The sequence below is a fragment of the Athene noctua genome, chromosome 22 (genome assembly GCF_965140245.1).
Source record: "Athene noctua chromosome 22, bAthNoc1.hap1.1, whole genome shotgun sequence".
Classification (NCBI taxonomy): Eukaryota; Metazoa; Chordata; class Aves; order Strigiformes; family Strigidae; genus Athene; species Athene noctua.
The window spans coordinates 5,984,033-5,995,580 of record NC_134058.1 but is presented as its reverse complement, the minus strand read 5'-3'; the positions used below and the strand labels follow the sequence as shown (position 1 = coordinate 5,995,580).

General features: G+C 49.4%; 2 protein-coding genes across 2 annotated transcripts; one reads left to right on the top strand and one right to left on the bottom strand.

Annotated features, from left to right (window-relative positions):
- Positions 1-13: 13 nt before the first annotated feature.
- Positions 14-4,116, bottom strand: LOC141969114 (F-box only protein 6-like). The gene is made up of 6 exons (XM_074924563.1): positions 4,065-4,116; positions 3,623-3,941; positions 2,858-2,984; positions 2,040-2,135; positions 1,615-1,750; positions 14-926 (listed from the first exon to the last, which is right to left on the bottom strand). Exons 2-6 carry the CDS (start codon positions 3,879-3,881, stop codon positions 780-782), a joined length of 765 nt encoding a protein of 254 aa, XP_074780664.1. The 5' UTR covers positions 3,882-3,941; positions 4,065-4,116; the 3' UTR covers positions 14-779.
- A 12-nt stretch (positions 4,117-4,128) lies between these two features.
- On the top strand, positions 4,129-9,969 carry LOC141969115 (F-box only protein 2-like). Its single transcript, XM_074924564.1, has 6 exons — positions 4,129-4,243; positions 5,767-6,042; positions 7,141-7,267; positions 7,363-7,458; positions 7,846-7,981; positions 8,379-9,969. Exons 2-6 carry the CDS (start codon positions 5,793-5,795, stop codon positions 8,511-8,513), a joined length of 744 nt encoding a protein of 247 aa, XP_074780665.1. The 5' UTR covers positions 4,129-4,243; positions 5,767-5,792; the 3' UTR covers positions 8,514-9,969.
- Positions 9,970-11,548: the final 1,579 nt, after the last annotated feature.

The following is an 11,548-nucleotide window of genomic DNA, read 5'->3' as shown; positions in this document are numbered from 1 at the left end:
CTATCAATCAAGGTTGTGCACTGCTTTAATATTTTATATAGGGTTAAACTCTTCAGCACAAACCAAGTACTGTGGTAGTAGTAGTAGTTTGGAAAAAGCCCAGCACAATCAAAAGGCACTTACATTGTAGCCACCCAAAGGGATTTCTATCTCCTCTTTCTCCAAACAACGATGGGCTGTACTTGGAGAGGGAAGGCCTGTACCATTCTGATCATATACACTTACAGAAAGGGTAAGAAATTAAGAACCAGTGATACAGCATTCGTGAAAAAGGGTTGAGTTTCCTTATGCTATGAAAGGTCTGATGTGAAAGATACATGTTTTTATACATAATTAAACTGAAACAGAAAAACAGCATACAAAACAAGCCTCTCTGTAGCCCAGTCCTTGAGGACAGCATTGATAATCTGAAATGAAACATTTTAGCCTTATCTTTCATAAGTTCCATAAACAAGAAAGGGTTTCTCTTTAATACCTGGTGTTTGGCTGTAGCACAAGGACATATTAACTAGAAAAGACACATTTAATTGTCCTCATCTTTCTCCTGTGGAAGGGCACTAGTAACTGCAGTAACATCCATGGTACAGGAGGATGAAGTCCTTCCAAAGGGGTGGGCTTGCAGAAGTTCTGCTGTGAACAAGGAGAACTGGCTGCTTGTATTTGAGATCAACAGTGCAAGACAAAGCTAGGACGCTCACCCAGAGAGTACACACAAGTAAGTGCACCTGAGACCACGTGGTTACAGTCCTGAGGTAACAGCAAACGCTTCTGTTGTGCCTTCATACACACGTCAGGGGCCCGATGGTGATGCTGCTGTTAGTCACTCGCACCCCGTACCACCCTGCCCAGAACTGGGTGTCTTGGCCTCCGTGCTGAAACCAGATGTAACGAACCCCAGCGGGGTAATTCTGGAAGGTGTGAGAAATCTGGAGAGAAAGAAGAAAATTCCTCATCGTTTGCCTGAATAACCAGCACTGACCTGTAATCTTGGACAACTACACAAGTCTTGGTCTTGGGGAAAGCTCGCAACTTCTACGATATCTTTTTTTGAGAGTGTGTCATACCCCTTTGAGGGACAGGGAAAAAAGCCTCTCTCATTCAGCCTTCTGCCCTGAAATCCTCCCCAAGTCAAACGTAACATTAACATTAAGCTTGATTCTTAGGTGCATTTGTCACGTAAGCAGCAACATAATGATGAATCTACAGCCAATCAAACCAGTTCAGCATGTTTAGCCGTTAAGAAAAGTAGTGTCTGTAATATTTTAAATTACATCCATGCAGTAGTTTTAAAGCTTTATGATCTAATAAAAACAAGAACTGTGCTCTTGTAACTTAGTTATTCAGACAAAAACTTAAGTGAAAACTAAGAGACTGAGCTAAAAAAAAACCCACAGAAGCCCAGGGGATACTTAAAGCATGGGCACCTACAAACCAAACATAGTTCTTTCACGGCACTACTGCTTCTTCAGCATTGCCAACAGCAAGGACTTACCTTTTGTATGGAGTAGAGGAGGCTGAAGAGCAGAGAAAGAAGGCCCAACTTGGGACTTGTGGCCAAGTAAGACTTGCAAGGTGGAAGTGTCACAATGCTGATGTAAAGCTACTGCTGCTTACCTCTCTCCAGGCTGCATCGTTCCACTGCTCTATAACCACGGGCTCGGGGTGGAACTCGTCAAGGACAATGTAGTCTTCAGAAAGCAGCCTCACTGTAAGCTCATAGCGACAGCCACAGTCAAATCTGGCAGCGTACCTAGAGGGGCAGGGAATGTCAAGGAGCAGGGTTGTGTCTACAGCGTTTTTCTTTTGTGTTCAAAAACTGTCTCCTAGGGGAGCCCTGTCTGCAGAGGGAAAGGACTGTCACCCCCACAGCTATGAAGAAGTTCTAAAACCTCCATCTATCCTGCTCATGGTAGGATATTGTCACGTCTTTACAGCCTTTACACACCTCTTCACAACTCTTTATAGTGTGAAAAGCTTCAGAGGCCTAGCTTATCTCTAGGCCAATGCCAGAAATTCTAGTTTTCAGTGCATACACTTACCAGTCCTTGACTACAATTTCAGGCCTTTTCTCATCCATCAACTGATTCCAGTATCCTTCTTTCTGCAGGGTAATGAGTTGAGACTTGAAGCATGGCCTGCAACAGCAACAGAAATAGTCACAGCTTCACAAAACAGATCTCTTCCCTCTCAAGGTCCACACTGCTTGAAACCTTTACTCTTACCAAAAGTCCACCCAGACCTCAAAAGCACACAAGGCTGACACGGCTAAGGCGTGTCTTTTTCTGTAGCCAGAGCAGCCAAGGAAGTGAACTGATTGGCTTTGCTCCCAGGTAAGAGGAATAGTTACCTACAGGCTGGATTAAGAAGGGTCCCTGTGCTTGTATAGCATATATTGGTAACAGGAAACTGCTGTTTAATGGATGTAAAAGCAGTGAACCCTCCTCTGTTGACAGCTTTTATTGCAAGCTGTTAACATGCCAAACACACCCACCCCCTTAGAGGTTACAGCGCTTTGACCTTGTCAGGTAAGCGCATCTGATTAGCTTGCCAAACCTCCACCTTTGCCCACCACCTCTGGTAGAACAGAGATCCCATGTGGATTATCGTGACTACAAAAAAGTCACAGGAAATTCCTGGTAGGGACAGAGGAATTTTGCATGTGCTGCAATTAATTTTTTAGCAGTAGACCTGTCTCTTTAGACTAACTAGTATAAAAGGTTAATTAAGCTCCTTCCCTCTCCTCACAGATGGGCTAAGGTTCAGTGACCTGCCTCAAGCCTTCTCACAGCGGTGCCTTTGCAGACAGACAGGAGGACGTAGATCTCCCAGCTCCAGATTACTGGAATCCAGTTCTTACCCATATGAAGTGACAAAGTATTTTTGTACTCTGGGGTTTGGCATGCTTCTTCCGTGCGGTCCAGGCAGATCCTCAATCTTCCATTTATCCCCATCATTATTATCAAGTTTCCAGTGCTGAAAGCCTTCTAAAAACACAGATATCAAAGCTGAGCGTTAGGACCTCATCTCAGTTTCCAGCAGTATCTCCACTTTTGTTAAAGAATCAGCTACAGAAGAATGCTAGGAACCCACTTTGAGTTTTTCAGAGACAATGCAACTTTCCTACAGCTGAAAGTCACTCCAGTCTTTACATTGCCACGACGTTTAACATGGCTGTCAGCAGCTAGGACAATAGGCAGCAACTTTCTGACCACATCGGAAACTCATAATCAGTAATAAAGTGGAACTACTGTAGTCATATTAGTCATATCTTTGACAACAAAAATTCTCCAGCTGCTTCCGTGTTTAATCCCAATACTTGACAGTTTCATTACCAAATTGCACTTGCTGTGCAGATTAACCCTCCACTGTCTGCAGTGCTGGGACCTCAGTGACTCCAGTGATGTTTCTGGTCACAACCACAGGTAGGTATTTACCAGTACATCCTTTATCTCTATTTAATCTGCTGTCCCGGTAGTTTTACCGCGTGTGCTTACTTGGGGATGTGACCCAGCAGAGCTCCATCAGTGGCTGGGCAGTCCCACGCCACCAGCAGTGCTTGAGTCATGACTCATTCTGCCTGTTAGGAAACTCTTAGCCCTCTACTATGAATAATTAAACAAACCTTCGGCACAGGAGTTTTTGATTAAGTTTCTCTTCAGGTTACAGAGCAGATAGAAGATCTTCCAGTCAGAGATGCTCCTGTCCAAACTCTGAGCGTAGAAGCCCTTGCGCTGGCACTTGCGCTTCCAGAGGGTGGTGAGATCCACCACGTCCCGCCACTGGGCGCAGACCAGGCGGCAGCTGCGCAGCAGGTCGCGGGCGGGCAGCAGCGAGAGCAGCTCCACCAGCACATCTTCGGGCAGGTCGCAGATAGTTGTCATCGCAGGCCCACGGCGTCGGAACACGCGACGGAAAAATCCCCGGGCGCCGGCAGCACCGAGCTTCGGGAAAGAAGCACAAGTGTTTCACCACCGGAGCTACGCGGCCAACCGCCGGCGCCCGAGCGGGACGGGGCCGGCCCCGGGGAGCCCCGGGGCTGCGCGCTGACCCCCCCGCGGCCCCACCTGGGCTCCGCCCGTCTGCGCCCTCCGGACACGGATGTGAGGCGGCTCCGGCCCTTCCGCAGCGGGCGGGGCGCGGGGCGGGCGGCGGGGCGGTGCCGTGGCCTCCCCCCGCCCCGCCGGCGCGGCCCTTTAAGAGGGAGCGCGGCCCGGCCCGGCCCGGCCCGGCGAGCGGCGCTCAGGTAAGGCCGGTCCCGCCGGGAGGGGCGCGGGAGGGGGCGCACAGCGCGGAGAGGGCCGCGAGCGGGGCGCCTAGGGAAGCGGAGCGCGCCCCAAGGGATGGAAGGACCGCGGGAGATCCGCGGAGCGGCTGTAAAGGGCTGCGAGTCGGGACCGGAGGGGGCAGACGGGACCGGAGGGGGCAGGCAGCCGGGGACCGTCAGCCCTGGCCGGAGCGTCCCCGCTGAGCAAGGAGAGAGGTGATGATGCTCCGTCAGCGGGCGGGGAGCGGGTGAGGCCTGGGAAATCCCTGCAGGAGATGAAACAGCAGGAGCGATCTTATTTTTTTTAAGAAAAAAAAAAAAATTACATTTTACCCTTTAGAGACTGTGGTTGCGGGTTGGAAAGAGGGATGGCAAAGGGGAAATTCCCCAATGCTACCCCCGTAAAAGCCAGGGAATTTTAAATAACGGTTTCCTCCTGCTGCCTGCAGTGCAGATAGAGGACACGTGACAGCTCTGCATCTGAAACATCTAGATTTAGGGTGCTGTTCGAGTAGCAACTCCCCATTTCTCCCCTCCCTTGCCAGATTTGGCACCGCCACATTTCATCAGGCAGCATGTCAGGCTATTTCACCTGCTCTGGTCCTGGTGCTCTCCTCCGCTCAGTGACTCTGAGGAGTTTGGCTGTGCCTGTGCAGTTCCCTGCAGTCCCAGCAGCTTCCCGGCATCAGGACCGAGCTGGGATAAAAGCAGTGTCACAGTGCACCCCCCCGGGGTGACACGGCTCCGAATCTGCACACTCATCTCTCCCTATTCCTGCAGGTCCTGGCCCTACAACTCAGGGCGCTGTTGGGACTCAGAGTGCAGAATTAGCATATGAAGTTAAAGCACACACTTCTGACTTAATTGCTCAGGTTATAAGGCCATAGAAAAAGGAATATTAGGGAATATCAACTGAATTATTTTCAGTTATGCTCAGACCTATACTTTATACAGGCTCATGACTAAGGACATTAAGTGCCAGCCCCTGGAGGGAAAGTTTTTCAGATATAGAAGGAACCACTGCAAATGCAATTGGCAAGACTTGCCACTGATATTTAGGGACTGCTCTGCAGCATTTGGTATCCGTGATGCTCTTAAAGGCAGAACAAACACCCAGATGCCTCCCTCTGCAGAGGAAGTCATTACTAAGAAGCTGATTTTGCAGCAGCAGAGACTTCTGGAAGGACTGATTCCAGTCTGGGAAACTGGCAAACTGTCCACAATTGCAGATGTCAGCTACTTGCATTTTGTGGATGGATTTAACTAAGGGCTTCACTTAGAACATAAAATATTAATCTACTCACATGCTTCAGGGTATTGACTTAACAGGGGTCAGGAGGCCTTGAGGTTAGGAAGCAATCTATGCCCCCACAATCATGCTTTCAGATAACATGCTTATTTTCCATTTTTTCTAATGCATCAGTGTTTGACATCGCTGAGGGTGAGGGACCCCGTGTCCTAAGGACCACCATGTCACCACTCCTTTCCCCCTTCTTTCTCAGCAAACTGCATCCAGCCTGGCCCAAGGATGGAGTCCCTCCCTGAAGCAGTCCTGATCAGAATCCTGGCTTCCATACCTGCGGTGGATTTGGTGCTGGCGTGCCGCCTGGTCTGCTGCCAGTGGAAGAACCTGGTTGATGGAGCTGCGCTTTGGATCCTGAAGTGTCAGCAGGAAGGTCTCACTGGAGCAGAGTCACAGGAGGATGCAGAGAACTGGCAAAACTTCTACTTCCTGAGCAAGAAAAGGAAGAATCTCATCAAGAATCCATGTGGTGAAGGTGAGAGACAAGCGTAACAAGCCCCAAGGTTTCACACACATGACCAGTCACTGAAAATTTGTCCTCTCCAGTTTTTGAAAAAAGATCTTAGTGGCTATCAGGTTGCAGCACTTTCTTCTTGCCCAAGAATCAAATCACTTAATGCATGCTGTCAAATCATTTAACGGGCATGAGGCCCTTTGCAAAGGGCTCTACTTGACATCAATCTTATATAAGGCCCTGCAGGGGTCCAGATCACATTTGAGACAAAAAAATGTCCTTTGCAGAACCTGTCCAGTGCAGTAATGGTAGTAGCATCTCCATTTCTAGATTGCTTCTTTGCCAAACCATGACAGGAAAGATCAAGCCTTTCCCCACTCAGGAGCCAGTCTGCCCTTAGCTCAGCAGGCACTTCAGGCTCCCCCTCCTTGAAGCAGCTCAGGCAAATCTTGTTTGTACCCTCCTTACTACAGCCCATGTTAGAGCTGTGCACGTATCCCATTTGCCATTATTCTGATAATCTATGAACTTCACTTACCAGATCTACAAGATGCTTAGCAAAAAGCAGCAGTAATCAAGCCTCACAACCTGAGCAGCAGCAAATACATTTCACACATGACAGACCAAAGCAATATCCACACAGCTTCTCCATTTTGTTTACAGATTATTTTTCTGAAAGCTTTTCCACCACCCATGTTCCCTCTGGCTAAGACCAGAAAAGCCCAGTGTTTAAGACCATACTGCTTCTAGATATACCATTTAGCAATTTCAGAAATGTAGACATGAAACAATCAGCATCTCTCCCCAGGCTACTCCCATGTTACGACACTCAAAGTGCTGACACACAGTTCAGAATACCTAAATAATTTCACTGGAGTACCTTCTTAAACAAACCCACATGTACGTAACCCTTTTGGTGGGAAACATTCTAAGTTCAGCCAGACTAAAGGTTTTTGCTTAACCTTTACTTAACAAACATCTCCATAGTCTACATACAAAATGAGTGCTGCATCTAGGAGTGTACCTTTCACAAGCCAGGGGAGGGTTCCGGGGGGAGATGGTCAGCTTCCCCAGACCCACAGAAACAAGGACTCAGAGTCTCTTTTCTGCCATTTGCAGAAGACTTGCAGCACTGGGGAGAGGTAGAGAATGGAGGTGATGGCTGGAAAATTGAAGAGCTCCCTGGGGACTTTGGAAAAGAATTCCCTAGAGAAGAAGTCCATAAATACTTTGTTACATCTTATGAGTAAGGCTGCTTTCTTCTCTTGTTCAGGAAAGGGGACATTTTTGGTTCCCTCAGTCCCAGGAGAGACTGATACCAATTAATGCCTTGCATTTCAGGTGGTGTCGCAAGGCTCAGGTCATTGACCTTAGGGCTGAGGGCTACTGGGAAGAGCTGATGGATACAACCCAACCTAAAGTTGTGGTCAAAGACTGGTAAGTAGCAAGGATGCTTCAGAAGGCAGACAGAGAGTTGAGAAGGAGAAGGGAGGGCTAGGAGGGGCATATACCTGTGCTGGGCATTAAAACCTCAGCTGCCAGGATCCCTGAGATGTGGGACTGGGCTTGGTCTTAGCTTACAGCATCACAGGCAGCTCCCGCAAGCTTCAGACTGTTGGTGCATACAGCCTCGAAAAACCAGGTTCCTGGTGTGGAGGGGAGGTGGTGGGTCGAGGTAAGAACTATCACAGATTTCCACCTCAAACCAAGGCCCTGGTAACTTGATGAGATCAGTGGAACCTGCATTTGGCAAGATACAGCTGCGTGCTCTGGCTCTTTGCAGAGGTGGCACAGGTAAGGCCAGCAGCTTGGCTCTCCGTGCAGGTACGCAGGACGCAGTGACGCTGGCTGCCTCTACGAGCTCTGTGTGAAGCTGCTCTCAGAGAACGAGGATGTTCTGGCTGAGTACAAGAGTGAGACTGTTGCCATCCCACAGGACAATGACGCCAGCTGGACTGAGGTGAGTTGAAGCTGTGGGCTCAGCTGGTGACACCCAACCTGCATGAATCAGGAATATTTTCAAGCAGAGAGAAGCAGGAGGGTTCTGGAGAAGGTGGCTGTCATGTTCTGTGGAGCCTGTGACTGAACTAAGGGATTATACTGGGAGACTACCTTACATAAAAGTAACTTGCCGAGCCACCATTGCAGGTGTAAGATAAAGGAGAGGTTCAATAGCCTCTGATCAACAGTGGGATCAAAGCTCCTCCTAGTAACTCCCACTGGTATTATAAATGTCCTCATTGTTACCCAGGCTAGTAGGTATGGCTCGGGCAGGGGGGGTCGAAGGCTCTGTGCACTAAAGAAGGTTCACAGTGGTTTGACGCTTACCAACAACCATTTTGTCTCTTGTCCCAAAGATCTCCCACACCTTTTCCAACTACGGGCCTGGGGTCCGCTTTGTCCGCTTTGAACACGGTGGCCAGGACACGCTATTCTGGAAGGGCTGGTACGGCGTCCGTGTTACCAACAGCAGCGTGACAGTGGAGCCGTAGCTGTGCTCAGCTGGGGCCTGCATGGAGCCCACTGCCCTCGGGGCATCCCCTGGCCCGTGGATGGTTTCTGCATGGTGCTGCTGCCGGGCTGCAGAGCATACACCCTTCTGCGTATGAACGTGCGTGCAAGGCGCCAGGGGCCATCATCCATCTTTCCTCAAGAGGACTATGCAAAGAACATGAATAGATTTGTGAATGCACCACATGAGACTCAGCCTCGCCGCTTGCACCATGTTCTCTGTCAGACAGGAGATCATCTGAAAGCCCTGCAGCCCTTACTGCTCTCCTAAGCCCCCAACCCCTAGCACCCAGTCGAACCAGACACCCCTCCTGCCTGCTTCCCAGAACTGGGCACCCCTTAATTTTAAGGGGTACTTTGGGCATATTTTCTGGAAGTTAAATAATGGAAAAAAGGAAGAAAGAAAAGCATAGACTTCACATCTGAGAAAATACCAGGGAAACCCAGAGCCCTGTCACATCTGTCACCAACCACTTCCATGACCCACAGCGAGAGCCTTAGCGTCTCCCATCCATAATCAATAGTTGTCATTGCTGGCCACACAGGACTCCTACCTTGGCTGCCAAGTGCTATTAGTTTGATTTTTAGTGATAATGCAAGGTGATAGGGCAATTCTTTTTTCTTACACTCTTCCCAACATTCATTTATCAAGGGAAGTGTTGGGCACTGAAACCTCTCTGGTGTCCAGCCCTGGGGCTTCATTTGGCTCCCTCAGACAGATGGCAACTGAGAGTAATTGCTGGGAGAGGGAGACAAAGATGTAGGGAAATGGGTTAGAAGCAAATTGGGGAGGGGGTCCAGGAACAAATGAAAACAAACTCCTCTATCCCTTCCTGGCCTCTGCATGCTCCATGCAACAAGCACCCTGGTCATCCAGTATGACTCCTTGCAGGCAGGAGATAATATTCACAGAGAAAGCTGTGCTTAGCCCCACTTGATCCCAGTTTGTCCTGCCTGCTAACAGTGTCTGCAAAAAGGACATGTCTGCCTCCACTCCATATGCTCACTGACAAGACAGGTCTTCATGTGTACTCCCACTAGTGCCTCTTGATACCTCTCAGGGCTGCGAGCCACCATCCTGAACAAAGTCACCTAAGCTTCCCTCAGCTAAGCCTGTCCCTGCTAGTTAGTCCTCTCAGAAGAGCTTCCCCTCAATAGAGCTGGTGTTGTGTAGAGAGACAGGCGCTTACATTTTTGTGTCCATCTGTCTTCCCTTCCTGGGCTGCCAGCACATACATACTTGAATGCCACTTTGCATCAAAGTGCACCATTGCGAGTGCAGTCTACTACTACCTGTAGCCAAAGGAGAGAGCTTCTGAGCTGGCCGCTTTGTGCATGCTCTGCTTCGTCGGGCTTGCTTGGGGCACGGCAGCCTCCCAAACCACAGCTGTGCCCAGGCAGAGTCCAGGCAAACATAATAAAATGACACAAAGTTGTGTGTGGATCTTCCCTTGTGTGCTGGGTATTTGTGTCCTGTGCTTAAGCACGCTGCGTGAGGCGGGGAGATGTCAGCCAGGCCTGTCCAACACCCAGGAGCTGTTGTATCTTGTGTAATACCGTGAGTCTCACAGAAAGAGGTACATGCTCTGTTCCCTGACCCAGCAGCCTGAACCTGTCATTACCCGATGGGCAATGGGTTTGCAGAGCAGCAGCAGGCAGAGGTGTGCTTAGAACATAGCGGGAGTTGATGCAAGGCACAGGGGAGCTCCAGGAAGGGCCCCACACAGCCCCCCCCCCCCCCCCCCCCCCGGCAGATGCCTTCCAGGTCACCTGTGACTGCAGCTCTGCTGTGAGCTCAGCCTTGGTTCTGACCCAGGAGAGACCAGAACCAGTTCAGAATGTAACTCTTTCCCCTCCATTACCCCTGCACAGAGTCACACAATGCCGCTGTATTCACCACAGCCTTTAACGCAGCTGACAAAGTTGCTAGTTAGTACTCAACTCGCTGCCAACTCTGCCCCACAGAAGTGAGGCCTCTGTCTGTCCCTAAGGAATCGGTACAGCAAGGGGATCAATATTACACATCTTGATGCAATTGTTAAACTGAACCTTTCCTAAAGCATCATCTCACAGTCAGGATAAACCCCAGGATTAAGCCTTCAGATACTGTGTCCCTTGTTACAGGGTAGGACCATGGTCCCCACTCTAACCTTATCTAGGCTGAACTACTAAATGCACGCAGCTTCCCCAGCAGCTCTGCTACCACCAGTGCACCCGCCTGCCTTTCCCCCTCCGCACTCCTCATGCCAGCAGGCCTGATGGTCACATCGGCTCTTGAGGGCATCCTGCAAAGCTGTCCTGACCTTCCCGCTCACCTCTAAGGGCTGCTTTCCAAGAGGCTGGATGCCTTGCAGCATCACTGCAGAGAACAGCTCCCTCTGCTCCAGAGAGCTGCTTGCAAAAGCTGCTGCTGGCCTCAGGGGAGTCATTACGCCTTGCATTCAGCCACATCAGTGCTAGAGTCCCAAAGCAAGCCAGTGCCTGGGTACTTGGAAGAAAAAAAAAGTCTTGCTCACATTATAAATATTTTGTTCCAAATGCCTTTTGAATTTTGATCAAATACCAGAAGTCTGAACACATCGAAATCTGCACCATACACCAGTTCCAAGATGATGTCAACTCATCTGTCAAAGATGAACAGAGCGCAGAAGGTTAATGGGTTCTCACATGTTACAGACTTTATGGAAATTGAGACGATGCAATTTCATAGGATTACAGGAAGGCAGTGTAACTGTGACAAAAGGGTTTAGATGTATTAAAGCTCCCAGCCACCGAAGGGCTCCATCACACACAGCTTCAATGGGAGTTCCTTCTGCTTTCTGTTGTGCCAACACCAGCAAGCAGCTGTGTGATATTACAAAGTAGCTTTTGGGGACACTGATGACCAATGCAGATGAGTGTGCTGTACAGACAGAAAGAGGTCTGTCCCCCAAGGAATTGATAACAGATATTCTCATCACCCAGACTTAGAGTAGAAATCCAAGCATTAAAACACAAAAACTGAGTGTTGCTGGAG

Bases quoted from the DNA above. Each gene is read 5' to 3' on its own strand.
- LOC141969115 (XM_074924564.1), top strand. From the start codon at position 5,793: ATGGAGTCCCTCCCTGAAGCAGTCCTGATCAGAATCCTGGCTTCCATA. The intron at 7,459-7,845 runs GTAAGTAGCAAG...CTCTCCGTGCAG, and splicing joins AAAGTTGTGGTCAAAGACTG to GTACGCAGGACGCAGTGACG. The intron at 7,982-8,378 runs GTGAGTTGAAGC...CTTGTCCCAAAG, and splicing joins ATGACGCCAGCTGGACTGAG to ATCTCCCACACCTTTTCCAA.
- LOC141969114 (XM_074924563.1), bottom strand. From the start codon at position 3,881: ATGACAACTATCTGCGACCTGCCCGAAGATGTGCTGGTGGAGCTGCTC. The intron at 2,985-3,622 runs GTTTGTTTAATT...CTGTGTTTTTAG, and splicing joins CAAAAACTCCTGTGCCGAAG to AAGGCTTTCAGCACTGGAAA. The intron at 1,751-2,039 runs GTAAGTGTATGC...CTGCCCCTCTAG, and splicing joins GAAATTGTAGTCAAGGACTG to GTACGCTGCCAGATTTGACT.